The sequence below is a fragment of the Chelonia mydas genome, chromosome 11 (genome assembly GCF_015237465.2).
Source record: "Chelonia mydas isolate rCheMyd1 chromosome 11, rCheMyd1.pri.v2, whole genome shotgun sequence".
Classification (NCBI taxonomy): domain Eukaryota; kingdom Metazoa; phylum Chordata; order Testudines; family Cheloniidae; genus Chelonia; species Chelonia mydas.
Window position 1 is genome coordinate 13295193 of NC_051251.2, and position 20171 is coordinate 13315363.

Genomic DNA, 20171 nt, shown 5'->3' on the forward strand with positions numbered 1-20171 from the left:
CTTTAAGGTTTCTCAGAGTCTCTTTCTCAAGGTAAACGGAGAAGACCCAGGGGTATTTTGTTAAAAAAAAACAAAAAACAAACAAAAACAAACCACCTTAAAATACCCTATAAACAACCCTGCAAATTAATTCTTTTGAAAATCCTATAGATGAAACTACTGAGCAAAATTCATTTGTTATTCTGACACTGGAGTTCACAGAACTTAATTTTATATTTATCCAACTGATATTTTTAACCACCTTCCAGTTCAGCAGTGAATAAATTACTCACCTTCACCAACCATTGTTACTCCTATTGACATTCCCAAGAATTTACTTTTTGTCCAGACATGAGCATTTACACACATCTTCTTCTCTACACATTCAGCGTAAAACCCTGAGACGGGAGGATGATGGGACACTTGCTCAGCTACAAATCTCACTGTATAGTAGTCTGGCTCCACTTGGCTCTCTGGCTCTTGTGAAAGAGTGGCTTGCTCTGAGAGGGAGTGGGATGAAGAGTTACTATTTGAGTCAGAGGGTACTTCGCCCTTAGCCATCCTCCAAGAGCAGTGAAACGTTTCTCCGATGATTGGATTGTATGGTTTCTTAGCAATTGCTCCTTTGCGACCTTCATGAAATGAAGTGAGATAATATTCAACAAAACGGATCATCCTCTCCTCCGGGGTTGCTCCATTTGTGATTGCAATGAAGAGGTCCGGGTGAGACATGAAGTCTGCGTACATCTCCAGCAAAGAACGTTTCTCTAAAATAAAAGTTGGAAGAACCACCTGAAATAAAGACAAAAAACGATAACAACTTAAAAGTAAGTAGACTATATATTTATGAACAAATTCTTGAAGTAATCACAATACAAAAGGAATGGGAAATAGGGATATGATACTTTTAACAGAGATGCAAAGTCCATTCTGGCACCAATAAGCAAAATGTTCTCAGGATAATGGGAATGACATGAAAAAGAAAGTTTTAAACTTATTTTTAATGAAAGACTTAACACAAAAAGCAACGCAACAAACTTATGGTGGAGTAAACACCAAAACTTAACAGAACTTACTCAAAAATGGGAAACAGCCATAAAGGAAGGGAAAACATGACTGACAATTTGTTACGAGGAAAAGGGGAAGAATAAAAACAAACCTGAACTTAACTACCTTATTATCAATGGCAGTAAGGACCAAGTTATGGGAGAACTAAACTGAACCCTGATTGAGCAGGGATAGTAAAAATGCGGCCTATGGGTACCTTCATCTTTAATGCAGGAATGCAAGCTCCACCAATCAGACCACCACTCAGATCAGAGAAACTTGAAAAACCCAATCTCGTATGGTGAGGAGAAAGCTTTTCTGGCCAAATATCCTCAACTTTGCAGAGTCTAACCTTTAATTTTAAAAAAGTTTCTAGTCTAGTTGCAAAGAAAATCTCCCCATCTTCCACGTATAAACTAAGAATACATTAGTGGCAGCCTAATCATCCCAGATCTGCAAAAAACAGTTCCAGTGTCTCTGCTTCCGTACCATGCTTACCCAAGCCATGCAGAGGGACAACTAATTAGTTTTGTCAAGTCTTCACTGCTGCTACTCCGATCCTCCAGGGAAGCAGTGAAACTGACAAGTAGCTGCCAATTTCTTTTTGCTACCTTTAGATAAAGTTCTGAGCAGCAGGAAAGCTGTGGGTGGGAGGTCAAGATAGCAGAGACCTCTTACTTCCCAGCAGCAAACAGAAAACAGAGAATGAAAGAGTAGCAGAACTCCATTGCTTGCGAATGCCAGGATGCTCTGGGGCTGGGAACTGAATGAAAGAACATTCATTCTCCTTTCTAACAGCCAGATGAGGATTGGAAAAAAGGGAACTCATATTTATAAGACTTGCTAGCCAGAGACTGCTAAAGAAGATACACACACAAAGCTTATGCTCAAATAAATTGGTTAGTCTCTAAGGTGCCACAAGTACTCCTTTTCTTTTTGCGAATACAGACTAACACGGCTGTTACTCTGAAATACACAAAGCTGGTTCTAGAGTCAGCCCCTTCCTCTCTCCCAGCAGTTGGGGGGAAGGTTGCCCCTGGATGACTCCTTTTGTATTCGTCTTGAGCCCTCTAGTTACTAAGAATCTGGTGAAACCTCCAACCCCTTTGTGTTAGGGTGTGGAGGTGAGGGGATGTGAGAGAGTGGTATGCAGATGTATCAAAAGTGGAGGGAGAGGAAGAGAAAATATTGGAGAGAAGTAAAGAAAGTAGGGAGAGAAAGAGCTGCAAAGAAGGAGAGAAAGGGGATGAAGAGAGAAAATTTCATTTCTCTCTTTACACACACACAGTTACAGCATACAGCTGTTACTTTAAACAGTAGGGAGGTGACTTTAGGGTGGTACGGTAAGCTATATTTTATATCTCTCTCTCTCTCTCACTGGCTAGTAGGCATCAGATACATGTTTCAAGTCCTGCAGATCAGGCTGAAGTTGGGACCTGAAGTCTCTGCAGGCTGAAACTCTGTACAGAAATAGCTACTATCTATTCCATTTTACACAAAATAGGTGCGTTTCCACAAGTTCCTAGCAAATTGCCATATGGCATTTGGATGGACAAAGGTTAAGTGTCACTTCACTTCCACTACAGCCAGCTTTCACACCTTGGTTACTTACTCTTGTTAAATCCATGCCAAGTTTCAGCTGAGATAGGAGATGTAAGATAACACTGCGCTGTTCTTCCACTGCTCCAAGGTCATCCTCTTTGTTAACACATGTATCCTCCAGCTCCTCATCTGGATTTATTTCTTCAGGTTCCTAATGTGAGAAATCCACAGTCACAAGTGTCATTTCAAAGACCTAATGGACTAAAAAGGTGAAGCTTAGCCTGTGCCCCATGGGGCAGGAGAAGCAACTCTAAAAAAAACAGAGAAATCTCTCAGACTGGGAATGGTCTCAAATGAGCTTCTACAGAAAACCAGACCACTACATTACCACAAGTGTTCCACTTCTCTTTCTGCTGATGCTACACCATGTTGTACTCACAAATGAAAGACAGTGCAGAGGTTTTTAAGAACAGGTTGAACACACACCTGCCAATGGTCTAGGTTTACTTAGGGCTGGAAGTGACTTCAAAGATGTCATCAACTCCAGCCCCCTGCTCTGAGGCAGGACTATGTTTCTATTATCCTATAAATCTAAGAAGTCACTGAGGGTAATTATATTCCAATCACAGACAAAGTAGTAATCAAAACACGTCTTACATACTTGCCCTACGTTTAAATCCTTTGGTGAGACAAATGAACCTAGAATGAACTTTGTAAAGGTAACGAGTTATTCATCTTAAGGGTAATTCTGCTTCTTGGCCTATAGGGGTTGCTATCTGTCTGTATTACGGAAAGAAAAGTCTACGTGAATAGAATCATAGACTATCAGAGTTGGAAGGGACCTCAGAAGGTCATCTAGTCCAACCCCCGCTCAAAGCAGGGCCAATCCCCAATTTTTGCCCCAGATCCCTAAATGGCCCCCACAAGGATTGAACTCACCCTGGGTTTTAAATACTTAATTTCAACCTAGTCTATATTTTTAGGTTTCTTATACAAACTCTACTGAAAGATATTATAAAACAGAAAAGTGAGTCGATATTGTTACATGCATATAGAATAATAATTACCCTAAACATATAATCTTTCCCAAAGAGTTGTTTTGTGTCATACACACACAATTCTCAGAAACCACGTTGCCTACAACCGCAACTTAAAAACCTGTTTCACAATCTTCATTATTCTTGTATTTTACAAGAATGTTTTTGCACTTCAAAATAATTGATAATTTAGAGTATTGAAAATACAACAGAATTCAACATCTTTTTAACTGCTCTGAAGTCAAGTGATTAGTTTTTTCAAAATAAAGATTGAAAAAGAAAAATGCAATATCATCTAGGAAAATAAGTTATAAAATACTTCTAACAACTAGTTTCCCTCATCTACCCTCTGCTGAACAATTTTCAAAAGTAGTTTATACTGTAAATACTTGGAAAAATCCAATTTATTCACTGCACACTGATTTCTAATATTAAAATGACACTAACTGGAATAATGTGTGCATTTAAATATTTTAAACTGATGCTTTAATTTGCGCCTTCCCCATACCTCTTAACACATTTTATTCATATTTCACCCTGCAGCTGTTTACTAGAAAGACAGACTTGTCTACAAACCAACAAAACATTTAATTCAGAAGTGGTCCTCCTTTTTCTACTCAAATGTCTGTACGGGGGGAGGAGGGGGGACCTTCATTGTATAAAAATATTGCTAAATATCTGCAGATAATCCTGCAAGCAAAAACATTCCTCCCAGAACTTGGGCTGTCACATTACCTTACCCTTGTTAGATGGCAGGGCTCTGGCACAGACTGCTCCTCTATGACAGATGCTGGCTTGTTTGGCTCTGATGAAAAATTTGGAGCTGCTCCATTTTTGAAATGGTTTGACAAAGATATCTTTGGTTCCAACCAACTGATCGTTGTCCCTGAAGCAAAAGAAAGTGTGCGCTGAAACTTATTCATACTCTGGGAGTTCAATAAAAGATGTTTTCGAATAAGCACTTTTTGAAAAAGCTGCAAGCAGTTAACCTTGTTCAAAAAACAAGGTGAGTGCACCAGGACAACACCTTCTTTGATCATTAGCATGAGCAATGTGATTGGGCAGCTGTAATATATGCAACTTGTACTGGAGAATAAGATCATGTTATAAAAGGTGTAATCAGACACTAGAAAAAGAACCCAATCTAACTGGAATGTTATGTAACCACTTGGATAAGTTTTTGCACCAATTAAAGAAATGGGAGCAATAGCTCATTCTCAAACTTCTGTCAGTTTCAGAAATCGAGGCTAAAACAAAACTATTTTGGCATTGTTTCCTCTGGAAAAAGTACTTGTCTTTTCTCAGTTGAAGGAACAACATGCTATGCTGAATAAATAATAGCCGCTCAAAGAGATAGCAGCAGTACCTGGAAAGCTGTCACCCACTAATTTAATGATTCAGGTGTCTAGTTACTCTCAGCTAGTCTATCAGAATGGATACAATTCCTCATCAATAATGAAAATGTTCCATTTTATTTCAAAGCCTAATGTACAGTAGACACCAATAAAGTTCTATTAAAAACACATACAAATGATATGAGACAGAAACATTCTGGCTATAACATGAACCCAGAAGCAAAAGAATTAGTAACAACTTGGAATCTTCTGTCCATAATTCCGTATTCTGCATTTAGATAAATTAAAAGAAATTAGGGAAGTTCAGGAAAAAAAACAACATATTGGACATTTCTATCCTTATACACTATAACCTCAATTATCCAAATTTCCCTTATCGGAAACGAGGTCATGTCCCTGACTTAAGCTGGGGACAGGAACCTGCTTCAGATAACATGGGTTTCATGTAAAGGAGGATCAGAAAAATGGAGTAGCCTTTTTATGAGGGCAATTTGTGTGCATGGGTGCTGGAACTAGGGGCGAGACAACGCCCCTCGGCTTGAAGTGGTTTCCATCATTTACAGGGTTTACAGTTTTGTTCAATGGCTTTCAGCACCCCCACTAGAAAAACTGTTCCAAAGCCACTGTTTGTGTGATAGAGTTGTCTAAAACATCTTAGCTAAACAGTTTTGCCTGGACTCAGTAGTAAAACTCAGCTTTCTGTGGCAAGATTTAATCTTCATGGAAACAAGAAGAATATTACCATTGCTTGCATTAGCATCTAGATAAACAGTACTCTCTCATCAGTCTGTCAACCTTTTTTGTGTCAGAAATTATACTTTCAGCATGTTAATTGACAGGATAACTTCCTTCCTTTTTTTAAAAAAACAGTACATTTCCTCCTCTTATCCTTGAGAAACCTACACAGGTTGCATATAATCCATCTTGGTTGATCTGTATACTTATTTATTCAAATTTAAGCAGTATTTCCTTTTCTGCTCTTACTCAGCTATTTTTAGTCCACCTTACTACTTATTTCAAACTTGTTTTAGCTTTGTGTGTTTGATTTTTAAGAATTAAGTATTTCAAATCTTTTTCTCTAAATAGAATTTCATTTTATCCTCTATTAATGGACAGGTTTGCCCTCTAATACTTCTTCCTCAGCCAGGACAATGTATTATATTCCCCTTAGCCAAAGTAGCAGACATGAACCTATTCTACATTTTTGCTGTCCCTCTCTTCCCTTACAAGCCTTAAATTAATACCATGTATTCTTGCTTGATTGCCTTCGCTTTTTCCCAGTTCCAGTGCAGATTTCTTTTTTACCTCCGATTTTAGAACAATGCCTTGTGACACCACATTGCCAGTTCTTATTTCCTGCTTTTTTATTCTTCACGGGAATTGTAGTTTGTGGGCTCTAAAATTTGCTTTTCTGACAACTAAACACAATTTTATCTGATGCATTATGAATCCATTCTGTATTTTGCAGAATTCAGGTCAACAGTTTGAAGCCTTCCAATAACCTACACATTCTCAAACTTCACAATTAAAATATCTTGTGATTTGCAGTTCACCTTGACAGCAGGTCCAGGCATTTTTTTATTCATACTCTCGTTCAGTCCTGAGGGTGTGTAGCAGATGCCCACTGTCATTTCTAACTCAAGACGTTTACCACCACATTCACAGATTCATAGATACCAAGGCCAGATGAGATTATTGTTATTATCTAGTTCTTAGCTATCAAATTGTATCTTGCTTTTAAGTACTTTTTCCACCTCTTCTGCACTACTCAGTTACACACACCCAGTAGGTCTTTGTCTATTTAGTATTGCTTCTAGTTTGTTATATCCTGCATTTCTAGCATTAGACATGCTGACACATTTAGTCTTCTTCATCTAATCAAAGAAGTTACAGTAGGAAATGGCCTATTAGACCATCCAGCCCATCTTTCTAAAGCTTTTATTATTTTCTAAATCTTTCCATCTTTTATTTAGGAACTTCATCCTCACCTTAATTTGTATGTCAAAAGTCCGTAACAGATCATTTGGGTTAAGCAAGAAATCCTTAACCTTCCATAAACAAGCTTTAAAGCTTGCCTAAAGACTCTGCAATTCAGGTCAGTACCCCTCTTAGTTAAGTGGAGGTCATCCAATCCAAATAGGCTTTCATCAAAGCCGACATTCCAATGCTTAAAGAATTGCAACCCTCTTTCTCTATACCTGCAATACAGGCATTCTTTTGTACCCACTTCCAGTCTTTTCCTTCCTTCTTGATTTTCTGAGAAAAATCACATGCACTGCTCCCATCTTCAGTTCTTCCCACAGGCTCCTAAAATATTTCATGATTAAGGATGGTTCTCTTGGGCAGTGTTTGTTTCCACACAAACTATAATCGTAAAGAATTCTAATAACTTTTCATTGATTTGCTACCCTTATTGTGGTGTTGTTAGCCTTGGCACCTGATAGGCAATATACCATGAAAGTTCTGAATGATATTTTTAATGGAGAAAAAACATGCACACCAACCTACATCACTGTTCAACTTTTTCCTGTTCAGTGATTTTTAACACCACCAAAAAACCAATTCACAGATTACAACTTCCCCACAAAGATGCATATAAAATGCTGTCATTCAAGTGGTCCAAATGGGACTGCACTTCTCCCAGATCTCCCCCTGGAACCGTAACGGCTCCAAATTTTCTAACATTAGCAGTACACAAGATTAAGAACTAAGAGAAAGCCCTTCTGCTCTTTGGCCAATCTGCACTTGAAGATTTAATCAGTATCTCCAGCCCCTTATATTAAAAATCCTATTTTTTATGAGAAGTAGTTAATCTGAATGCAGTAGCTGCTTTTTAACAGGAAACAATTTTCCCAAGTACAGTGGGTTTTTTAGTTTGTTGTAAGTTAAAGCCACAAAGAGAGTCAAAGTTTTGGACAAGCACCTTTCAAATTTCCATCTTAAAAATTAAACCTTGAAGTTACAAAGGCACAAAGATGGTTTACCCCTACAACATAGTTGTTTAAAACCACATCGTCTAATTTTTGTTTAAAGTGAGCTAAAAATAACTATTACTGTACAATTCATCAGTTCTTGTTGCAAAAAACAGTTCAGCATAGCTGGGAATCTCAAAATATACATAATGCAAAACATACTACAATACTTTTAATATATTCCCATCATGTAAGTAACTTCACTAGTTTATTACAATAATCATCAAGAGGCTGGTATAATTGTAGCTATTCAGTAGAAACCATTTGCTTCCTTAAAAGCTTTTACGAACACAAAAACACCCAATAGATACACGAAAATTAACATATTAATGTATAAAGAGACTCACAAAAGGAAAAGGCACATATTCAAATGTGCACAAATTAAGTGAAAACAGTTCTGGTAAACATCTGCTTGCATGAAAATGAACAATTAGAGACAAACATGCTCTGTGCACACACAGGCACAGCATATTGTTCCATAACAATTACTACTTGAAGAAATCATCTTTTCTAATTTAAGAGACAGGGTAATTTTATATTCAACCCAATCTGAAGTTTCCGATAATTTCTGCCTCAAAAAGGCGCATAGCTTAACATCCCTTATCTACTATTCCTGTAAAAACTGGATTAAGCTAAATCAAAGTAGGAGTAGCCACATACAAACTTGAATGGTGAAAGCTTGTGCATAGACAAGGCCTAGAATTAGAACTTAATGTTTGTAGTGTAAAATTTTAAAATATAGGCTATGTTCATGTCACTACTGCAGAGTGACACTAAAGTTCTAAAATAGAACAGTGATAGAATTCACTGGAGCAATTTCTTCTTAAACCCAAACAGAAGAAAATTATGTTTTTCAAAACCCCTGACACAGTTCATGCCCCAAAGAATTTGCAAGCCCATAAAATTTTGCCTCCATCATCACTGCTGTCAAGCATGCTATGCACATATTTGTTCCAGCCATACCCACAGGCGCTGACTTCCCCCCTTTCCCGTGATTGCTCGACCCCCCTTCTACTCCCAGCCCCGCCTCCACTCCACCCCTCCCCTTCCATGAGGCTCCGCCCCATGTCTTCTCTCCCCTTCCCCAAAGTCTCCGCCCCAACCCTGCCCCCTCCATGCCCCTATTTCAACTCCTTCCCCAAGTCCCCGCCCCAACCTCGCCTCCTCCCCTGAGTGTACCACATTCATGCTCCTCCCCCTCTCTCCCCAGAGTGTGCTAACATTGCCAAACAGCTGTTTGACGGTGGCCAGGCAGGAAGCGCTGGGAGGTAGGCGGAGCACTCAGGGGAGGGGGAGGATGTAGAGGGGTGGGGGGGGGGTGAGGGGAGCTTGGCTGCCAGTGGGTGCAGAGCACCCACTAATTTTCCCCCATCGGTGCTCCAGCCCTGGAGCACCCATGGAGTCGGCACCTATGCTACACCCCAGAGGTAGCCTCATTTTTGTGGTGCTGCATGCGCAATAATTTTTAACATGCTCCGAGATCCCTGAAAATGAAAAGCAGCTGTATAAATGTAACTGCATGTTACTGCACGTTGTGATACCTTGTGAAATAAGAGGCACGCTGAAATGAGAGCAACAAGTTTTGACAAAGTCTGAGCCACAACAGTAATCCTAATCTTAACTACAAAAGAATTTGTCATTAAGATTTTTTTTGCATTAAATAGGTATATATTAAATACTGTTCTTAATCTTTTGCTTTGATCAGCTAACATTCTGATTTATAACAATGCATATCAGGGAAAATGCAACCTCGATGGAACTACTATAACGTGAGTGCAAAACTGGTTGGAAAACCATTCCCAGAGAGTAGTTACCAGTGGTTCACAGTCATGCTGGAAGGGCATAATGAGTGGGGTCCCGCAGGGATCAGTTCTGGGTCTGGTTCTGTTCAATACCTTCATCAATGATTTAGATAATGGCATACAGAGTACACTTATAAAGTTTGTGGATGATACCAAGCTGGGAGGGGTTGCAAGTGCTTTGGAGAATAGGATTAAAACTCAAAATGATCTGGACAAATTGGAGAAATGGTCTGAAGTAAATAGGATGAAATTCAATAAGGACAAATGCAAAGTACTCCATTTAGGAAGGAACAATCCCATTTTGTGTGTGTGCTCAACTGAAATGACTGCCTAGGAAGGAGTACTGTGGAAAGGGATCTGGGAGTCATAGTGGACCACAAACTAAATGAGAGTCAACGGTGTAACGCTATTGCAAAAAAAGTGAACATCCTTCTGGGATGTATTAGCAGGAGTGTGGTAAGCAAGACACGAGAGGTAATTCTTCTGCTCTACTCCGAGCTGATTAGACCTCAACTGGAGTATTGTGTCCAGGTCTGGGTGTCACATTTCATGAAGGACGTGGACAAATTAGAGAGAGTCCAGAGAAGAGTGACAAAAATTATTGAAGTCTAGAAAACATGACCTATGAGGGAAGACTGAAAAAAACTGGGTTTGTTTAGTCTGGAAAAGAGAAGACAGAGGGGACATGATAACAAATTTTCAAGTATGTAAAAGGTTGTTACACGGAGGAGGAAGAAAAATATGTTTTTTCTTAACTGCTGAGGATAGGACAAGAAGCAATGGGCTTAAATTGCAGCAAGGGAGGTTTAGGTTGGACATAAGGAAAAGCTTCCTGTCAGGGTGGTTAAGATCCAGAATAAATTGCCTAAGGAGGTTGTGGAATCTCTGTTATTGGAGATTTTTAAGAGCAGGTTAGACACAAACCTGTTAGCAATGGTCTAGATAATACTTAGTCCTGCCATGAGTGCAGGGGACTGGACTAGATGACCTCTCGAGGTCCCTTCCAGTCCTATGATAGTATGATTTTGAGTGTGTGTGTTTTTTTTTTAAATGAATTTTAGGGAATCTGAAATGTCTTGAGAACATTAATGGCTGAGAAAGGAAATGACAAATTAGCTTTAAAGGGCTTCTGCTGAAAGATGTAGAAGGAATCAAAGGTAATGGGAAGGTTCCATGATTCCCACCAACAGGCGACATTTGAAAATAAATATCCACTAGCTGCTCCTGTCAATTTAATGGTCTATAAGCCATCATGAACACCTCTTGCTCAACAAACCTATGCACCACTACAGACTAGGGACCGAGTGGCTAGGCAGCAGTTCTGCAGAAAAGGACCTAGGGGTTACAGTGGATGAGAAGCTGGATATGAGTCAGTGTGCCCTTGTTGCCAAGAAGGCCAATGGCATTTTGGGATGTATAAGTAAGGGCACTGCCAGCAGATCGAGGGACGTGATCGTTCCCCTCTATTCGACATTGGTGAGGCCTCATCTGGAGTACTGTGTCCAGTTTTGGGCCCCACACTACAAGAAGGATGTGGGAAAAATTGGAAAACGTCCAGCGGAGGGCAACAAAAATGATTAGGGGACTGGAACACATGACTTATGAGGAGAGGCTGAGGGAACTGGGAATGTTTAGTCTGCGGAAGAGAAGAATGAGGGGTATTTGATAGCTGCTTTCAACTACCTGAAAGGGGGTTCCAAAGAGGATGGATCTAGACTGTTCTCAGTGGTAGCGGATGACAGAACGAGGAGTAATGGTCTCAAGTTGCAGTGGGGGAGGCTTAGGTTGGATATTAGGAAAAAAAACTTTCACTAGGAGGGCGGTGAAACACTGGAATGCGTTACCTAGGGAGGTGGTGGAATCTCCTTCCTTAGAAGTTTTTAAGGTCAGGCTTGACAAAGCCCTGGCTGGGATAATTTAGTTGGGGACTGGTCCTGCTTTGAGCAGGGGGTTGGACTAGATGACCTCCTGAGGTCCCTTCCAACCCTGATATGCTAGGATTCTGTGAAACAAGGGGCTAGATTGAGCCTTTAATCTTAGTACTGTGTAGAGAGCGGCACGTAGCCATGCCTCCCCAAGAAGAGCAGTAGAAAGGACTGTGACTCAGTCACACCTCTCCAGTTCACCCCTTTCCTGGGAAAAAGAGTAAGTTGCACCCCACACCTCATGCCTGGAGATGAACATGGGCTGTAGCTACACCTTTGCCTGATCTCCACCCCACTATTCACATAAGAAGGGAGAGTCCTGACAGCACTACTGTGGTCACAAAGACTGGAGAGTTACACTTCCCACCACTTATGCGATTGCTTCAGGACTAGAGACAACCTGGCCTAAAAAAAAGTAATCATGCAGGAACATAAGAACGGCCATACTGAATCAGACTAGTGATCCAACTAACCCGGTACCAAGTCTCTACCAGAGGCTGCTTCACAGGAAGGTGAAAGAAACGTTGCAGGAGGCAGTTTTGGGATAACCAACCCACAGGAAGATAAATGCTTATTCTACTGAATTTCAATTAAAATCAATTAATTCTAGGCTTTATGCTTCTGTCACACAGAATGTAGACCTTTACCTTAATCCATGACCTACCTGGTAAGGATCCCTTTTGCTGTGATGCATGTTGTAGTTGGAGAATATGGAGGCAGTCATTTAAGCAGTTCATAGTGGCCATGGAAGTTGCTTTCAGCATTAACAGGTCTGGATCCAAGGATGTAAGGTGACCAGAGGCAGGAAGGCATTCTATGTTTCTAATCAAGTCTCTCTGCTGTCCCTCAGCCTGAGACATCATCTATCAAACAAAACAGTGCTGGTGTCAGAGAAGATGATAGACATTTTTGTGGTATACAGCTATACTGAAGTGCTTCGCAAACAGACAACCCTGAAGAACATTACAAACTTAATATAAGTCCCAAAGAATTAATAAGAATTAGTTTTATGTGTGTCAAAAATAAAAGTACATCTTGTCACCTAAAATGTATAGTTAAAGATGAATTTATATTTTTCTTTTGCAGTTTAACACATTTCTGTGCTGTGCCCCCAATAAACCCTCCACAAAATGCATGCCACAAGTCCCATGCAGTCCATGGTATTTATTGTATTACAGTTACACAGTGAGAGAATATACCAAGACGATTTTACAAAGTGAAAAAGAAATCCAAACATATTAATCTTATTAAGTGCCGAGTGCTCTCCATGCTTGGTTGATACGTACATACAACACTGAAAACCATGCTTTATATAGAACACAGTAGCAAGCTCACAGCTCACTGCTCTAAGAACATGGAAGCTGACACAGTCTATCTTGTGGAATCAATGGGATGGGTAAGGGTGCTCAGTACCTTACAGGATAGGATGTATTCTGTGCCTTAAAGGGTCAGGCACTAAATTACACAGACAGTTTGGCTCAAACTTACATCATAATATACATATGTAAAATATGCATGACAGGTTGAAAAACAAGCCTTCCTGTAGTCAGTGGATTTCCTCCCTCTCCCCTCCCCTGTTCTTCCCATGCTGCTCCTTCCCCCAGAGCAAAGTTAGACAACACTTTCAACTCTACAGCCTGCACCATAGTTACCATCAGTGAAGCTACAACAGTGACTAATTATTGGTCCTACATTTTGCAGTGAAGCCTAAAAAAGGCACATGCATTCATACACAGTATAGTGTTGGGAAAACTAAACAATTTGTAGGTGAAAAAAATCACTCAGACAAAATATTGCACAGGTTTTCTGTGATCACAGGTACTATCTCTAACCTCTTTTTTTTATTTTGCCCATCTCTTTTCCTGGGTAGAGGCAACAAATGGAATACTAAGAAGAATCCTGCTGCTCTCTGGATTCTTACAAATTTCTGTTAACTGCCTGAACACAAAAATAGAACTGACAGGCAAAGGAAAAAGATTTTCTTGCATGTGCTTATGTCACATTCATGCACGTGTCTGATTTCAAACTGGCTGGTTAGGTTTTCAGTTTACCCACTTTGACAGTATCCTTTCACTCTGTTTTCTATCAGCCTCCTAATACAGAGTCTCTACTAGGCAGCTGGTTTTAGATTTCAAAGAAATATTTGAATAATATTGTACATCAGCAAATCACAAGTATTATTTGGTAACACTATATTACTATGTCTTTTGCCAACAACAGACTACCTAACACCAGGTACTCTACAATACACATGTCAAATCCACCTCTTGTCACAGTGTTCTCTAATTGTCTTACATGTGAGCTTTTCAACTGTCTTGTGCAGAGTAATGCTGCAAACTAGATTTCAGGATCAATCATGTCATCGAGGTGCTTAACTAACCAACAAACAACAAAAAGGAAAGGAGTACTTGTGGCACCTTAGAGACTAACCAATTTATTTGAGCATAAGCTTTCGTGAGCTACAGCTCACTTCATCGGATGCATACTGTGGAAAATACAGAAGATGCATCCAATGAAGTGAGCTGTAGTTCATGAAAGCTTATGCTCAAATAAATTGGTTAGTCTCTAAGGTGCCACAAGTACTCCTTTTCTTTTTGCGAATACAGACTAACACGGCTGTTTCTCTGAAACCAACACACACCACATACACATAAGCTCTTCTGGGAGTCTTCCTCGTTTGTTTGCACTGTAGTAGTACCTAAAGACCCCAAGCTAGGACTGGAGTCCCATTTGTGCTAGGTACTGTACAAACATATACGAAGAGACCATCGCTGCCTCAAAAAGATTCCTAGTTTGCAAAGCTGGAAAAAAAAGTCACAGGCTAGCTTCAGGTTATGTCTCTCAGCCTTTATTAGTCTATTCTAGCTTATGCCACCCAACCTCTCTATTATCTCGATGGGATGAAGAAGTGTACACAAAATAGCCAGCCAATCATGAAACCTCTCCTGTCGCCATGCAAGCGGAATGAGAACAGATGCACTCAACACAGTGAAAGCATTCACAGGAGAGTACTTAAATCGCCCAGACATATCTACTCTTAAAAACAGATCATTCTTTCAAGGATTCTAAAACTTTCCCTCACTCAACCAGGCTCATATACAACAACAGTTCCCACTCAGTTCAAAACTATCAACCAGTCCAAAAAGTACACTTGCCATATTTCCTAGGAAAAGAGCACATCCAGAAGTACTGCTGCTCAGAGTAAAGTGGTCTCTTCTCTTAGACCTCTTGCTTTATAGTGCAAGCAACTACCTCAAGGTTTCCAAAGCACCAATACAACATACAGATTCAGTTAAGAGCCAAGAAAGTCAGGAAGTGGACGTTTTGTGCAGTTTGGGGTTATTTGTGGTCTTATTATGTGCAGATTTTATACAATTTAAAGGAGGATTGTGCAATGAGTATTTAGAAAGACTGGTTCTTCCACAGACTCTTGAACTGAGACTGCAACTAGTCAAGCCATGGTATATCCAAGTATAGCATTCACAAATGAACATATACAAGTTTATATAAGGTTAAAGAAGGTTAAGGGGTGACTTGATTACAGTCTATAAATATCTACCTGGGGAACAAATGTTTAATATAGGGCTCTCCATCTAGCAGAGAAAGGTTAACACAATCCAATAGCTGGAAGTTGACACTACACAAATTCAGACTGCAAATAAGGTGGGGGGGGGGGTTTTAAATGGTCAGAGTAATTAACCACTGGAACAATTTACCAAAGGTCATGGTGGAGTATCCATCATTCACAATTTTTAAATCAAACTCAGATGCTTTTCTAAAAGATATGTTCTAGGAATTATTTTTGGGAAGTTCTAAGGTCTGTGTTATACAAGAGGTCAGACTAGATGATCACAATGATCGCTTCTGGCCTTAGAATTTACCAATTTATGAAGTATGTGTTATAAATTCTGACACAGAACTTTTAGACATGCCTATCAACCAAGCAACAACACACTGAGGAAAAGAAAAGCAGTCTGCTTAATACATCTAGATTAATAACCAACACTCATGATCCCTTGTCTTTATTTTATTTTAAAAGTCTCATCTTTAAAACGGTGGCTTTTTATCTTTTCTTCACGTTTCTTTTGCTTTTTGTATTTTACAAGCAAACTTTAGAAATCACATTGATGGCCCTACATATTTGTTGTCCTACTTTGTAAGTGACACGTGTGCAAACGGTTACCAGAAGATCTGTGAAATACAGGTCCCTTAGAATCATGCTTTACTCTACCTATAACTTATAATATTCTCATCCCTTTCATAAAGTCTCCTTCCTTCCTTTTCTACTTTCTCCCCCCCCCTCTTTTTTTGTGGGGGGGTGGGTGGGAGTGGGGGAGGTACAGAGATATTTATGAGGTTATTCTCTTTTCCTTAATCCTTTTCTGTGAAACGGGAGCAGTGGAAAGGTCTCTCTTCCGTGCACCATGTGTGCAAGCTGACCTAAAACTAACTTAATACTGTAAACACAAAACAGCTACTGGGCTCTCACTTACAAGGTGTGTTTTAAAGAGAGCATGTATCTACTAAACTAACACACTCACCACCTAAAATAGTTTGAACATAACACCTGCGATTTGAGATAGATGTGTTGATTCAGGCCTACCACTTTAAGGGCTGCCTGGCACGCTGGACAAGTCCACAGCCATTTGGGGCACTGAAGTCTGAGGGGGCTTGTGTGGGAGAAAAGACTGTTGAGAAGGGCTATGTGGAGACTATGATGGGTGGACAGCACTATCTAGGACACACAGTATAGGGAGAGGAAAAGATGGGCAAAGTTTCACCTTCAGGGGAGACATGTAGATGAAGACAAGCTCCACTGTGATGATCCAGGAACTTCTCTTCAGCCTCACTTCTCTGACCCACACTTGTCCACAGCATTTTAAAGTAGAATGAGGTATTAGAACTGGTGGGGAAGGCGATGTGGGAGGCATGAGGGAAGATTAGAGATGTGGGAGAGGATGGGCCTAAGAAAGGCATGAGGGAGATGAGGGGCACAAGGATTGTTCATGTTAAGGCAATTTCCACACTAACGAAATCTGGTAACTGACAGCTAAAGGATGCTTAAATGCATTTTTTATTCAAACAATACCCAGTTAAATCAGGAGTCTCCTCCACACCAATCTAAGCTTGCTTGCCTTACTACCCAATCCCCAAACATACTGAAACTCCATGGTAAACTTCCCTTACTATTCCAACATATAACCAACCATCACACACATCAAATTCCTCTCTGCCACACTCAGATGCACCTTAGCTTCAATCTCACTCAACCTGAATTCTTACACTTCCTAATTTCTGAGGGCTTGATTCTGCAAACTTTATGTTTAACAGATTCTATCTGGTATGGAATGTAAGAGTTGTACAAAAAAACCCTCTGACACTCTCAGCCTACCTCCCTGATTGAGGCTGTGTTTAGCATAGAGAATCAGGAGGAAAGAGAGATTGTGGGCAGCGTCCACTCACCCTGACAATCTTCCCAATTTGTGGTCCCTCTTAATGTCCTCCAACATCACAAATGCCCACACAGTGCCTAGCTATGCCCTCCAGCCTCCCTGCTGGCAATCCCAGACTGATGGACCACCTGTTTGTGGTTTGGGACTCTCCTCTGGTGAGCTACTGAAAATCTGCTGCCTACAGAAGCAGCTACTTCAGAAGCAAAGCTGGTAACTTTACTCCAGAGACACCTCTTACCTAGGATGACTAGATGTCCCAGTTTTACAGGGACAGTCCCAATATTTGGGGCTTTGTCTTATATAGTCGCCTATTACCCCCATCCCCTGTCCCGATTTGTCACACTTGCTGTCTGGTCACCCTGATCTTACCAGACACCTAATTCATTGATATGGTGCAAGGAAGCAGAGAAAAGGGAACACAGGTATCTTAAGCTTCACTTTAGGCAATACTGGGGACCAAGTTCTTCCCTCAGATACACATGCGCTTAAATCAACAGAAGTCAAGCCCATTTATTCAGTGGCAAAATTATGACTTTTTACATTCACAAGGCTTACTTTCTCTCCCTTACATAAGGCTAACTTGTAATAACCTATAACAAAAGAAAGCTACGGATAAATTATTTAACCCTACTCTAACAAGATGAAAAGGCCAAAGATAAAACAGTTAGCTCTTTTCATACACAGACCACGGAGTCCATTACACAGCAACATCCCATACGTTGCATTATCCCTACCTTCTATTAGAAAGTAAACAGGAGGATAGTTGTTCATTCATGGACCATAACTGCCTAGGAGTCAGAACCTTCTCCCTTCAGAATTTGTTCCCTGCTCTCAAAACTCCAGTGTTTCATGATGCTTACAGGAACTGCTGAGCCTGTTAGCAACCAGATAGAATGCAGGGATTTAAAGAGACCAAACCCTGCCATTTCTATCACTTTCCTTATATTTTCGTCTCATAAAGCAAGAATTCTTTACAAATATCTGTCTGTGACCCAGGTTTCTCTCAGTTCTATGGGCTAAAGAAGTAGCGCTTGCCATAACAGAAAGGAAACATTACTGGTAGGCAATTTGCATATTTCAGGATGTGCTGTGACAAAACTTTAGCTACAAGGAGAGATCCTTGTCCAAATACAGGCACCTAAAGGAACCTTGCAGATTGATTAGTCTGTAGATTATAAGGATGCATAATTGGTCAGAAGACCTCTATTTACATATGGAAAGTAGAAGCATTTTTTAATCTTGTGGCACTGGAAAGATGTTTTAAAGTGAAAGTGGGTAAGTGTACACTGCAAATAAACCCCCACAGCAGCAAGTCTCAGAGCTCGGGTCAAGTAACTCAGAATCATGGGGCACCCTGTCCCCCGCCCACAGGATTTTAGAGCCTGGGTTCCAGCCCAAGTGGGAACATCTACACTGGTATTTTTAGCCCTGTAATGCAAGACCCGCAAACCCAAGTCAGTTAACCCAGGCTCTGAGATTCGCTATCACAGCTTGTAGGGAGTTCTTGTTTTTTTATGCAGTGTAGACATACTCAGCATGTCTACACCTTGGACTGCTTTTCCAGACCAACATGTTCCTTGAGTTGATCCACTCCTAACCAGCTGTAAGGAAGGGTAAAATTAGATTCCATGAATTCTTTAGCTGTATTTTTCTGAATTATATACCACATCTAAAACAATAATTTTGAATGATGCAATGTGGAATTTTTGATTTTTTACACAGAAATGTTGCAATAAGTGATGGAATATTTAGATCCATTTCATGAATACTGCCAATGTTTTTGTTTCAAGATATTTGTGGGATCAGGATCTGTATGCAGATTAAGGGGGAAGGATGCATTTTCAAGACTGATTTCACCTTGTAATATATTTTTTAAGAGCCATGCTATTAGCGTTGGTACTCATATTGGCAGTCTAGTCACTGGCTCTTCAATATCTCAGCCATCTCTCCACCACTTTAGCAAGATACCTTCTTGCTACGGTACGTTGACAGCCAAGGCTCTTCCAGAAATCTTTAACAAAGGAATTTGATTCTTGTGACTGTGGAATGTCCAGTCTATGACAGTTTGCCAAGCCTCACACTCAACAACATGCTCCTTTTATAAACTTGCCTCTACTGCAAGGTCTACAATAATCTTATAATTAAAAGGGGAAAGAAAAACTAATTAACGCTTGCTCACCTATTGATTCCTTAGTACAGTATTTTCTGTGCATCTACCTTTTAGTGGCCAAAAACATCTGTAACCCACACACCTGGGTGTGGTGTTCTGTCCCATCTAGTGGCACCGAGACCACTTAGAGAGATTAATGAGTCTGCTCTACAGCCTTAGCTAAGGTCCATATGGCTTTTAGCTCATGCAGTAGAGGCTCATGGATTTAACTCCAGAAGTCCCAGGTTCGACCCCACCCACCAATGACCAGGGTCTGTCGGTGTTACACATCTTTTGTTTAATGCAATGTGATCAGCACAATACATTACAACTATTATTAGTCGTGATAATACTAATATTGATAATACTAGTAATAGGCCAACACTAGTTAGAGATCTTATGAGAAGGAAGAACGATTCAATTTGCAGAGCACATTTTAAGAGATTCAGTGGGCAACACATGTTGATTGGCACTGGAAGGGAAAGTTGATGGCAGAACAACAGGAGACAGAAAAAGATCTTGGATGGACAATGTGGTATCCTGGATGGATCAAAAGGACTATTCATCCACAAAAGATTAGCAGAGGATCATACAGAACAGGCTAACATGGTTGCAAACCTCCAGTAATAGATATGCCACATAAGAAGAACAGATAATTGATACAGGTGAGTGGTGCAACAAGTTTTCCTTTTAGAGATATGTTAGATGTAAGTGATATTTAAAAACATTTAATCAACATATATTTGCAAAAGGATACAAAAAAGGATTGTCATGCACCGTAGTGCTCACCCCTTTTACCAAAGTATACCATTCATCCAGATTTAGTATTCAGTGGAATCATATTGCTGGCTTGCATCTTTTTCTTTGCTTTCCCCTCTCAATCACACTTTGAGGTTTTGGCCATAAAACT

At 40.1% G+C, this 20171-nt stretch overlaps 1 protein-coding gene across 2 annotated transcripts in view; it reads right to left on the minus strand.

Moving 5' to 3' along the window:
- The window catches only part of OSBPL11 (oxysterol binding protein like 11), a 69876-nt gene that overhangs the window by 12568 nt on the left and 37137 nt on the right, over positions 1-20171 (minus strand). For both annotated transcript variants that reach the window (XM_043525717.1, XM_027819430.3), the window contains exons 6-9: positions 12324-12522; positions 4346-4491; positions 2639-2779; positions 273-771 (exon numbers count right to left, since the gene is read on the minus strand). In XM_043525717.1, coding sequence (XP_043381652.1) covers positions 273-771; positions 2639-2779; positions 4346-4491; positions 12324-12522 — 985 coding nt within the window. The remainder of the gene's footprint in view (positions 1-272; positions 772-2638; positions 2780-4345; positions 4492-12323; positions 12523-20171) is intronic.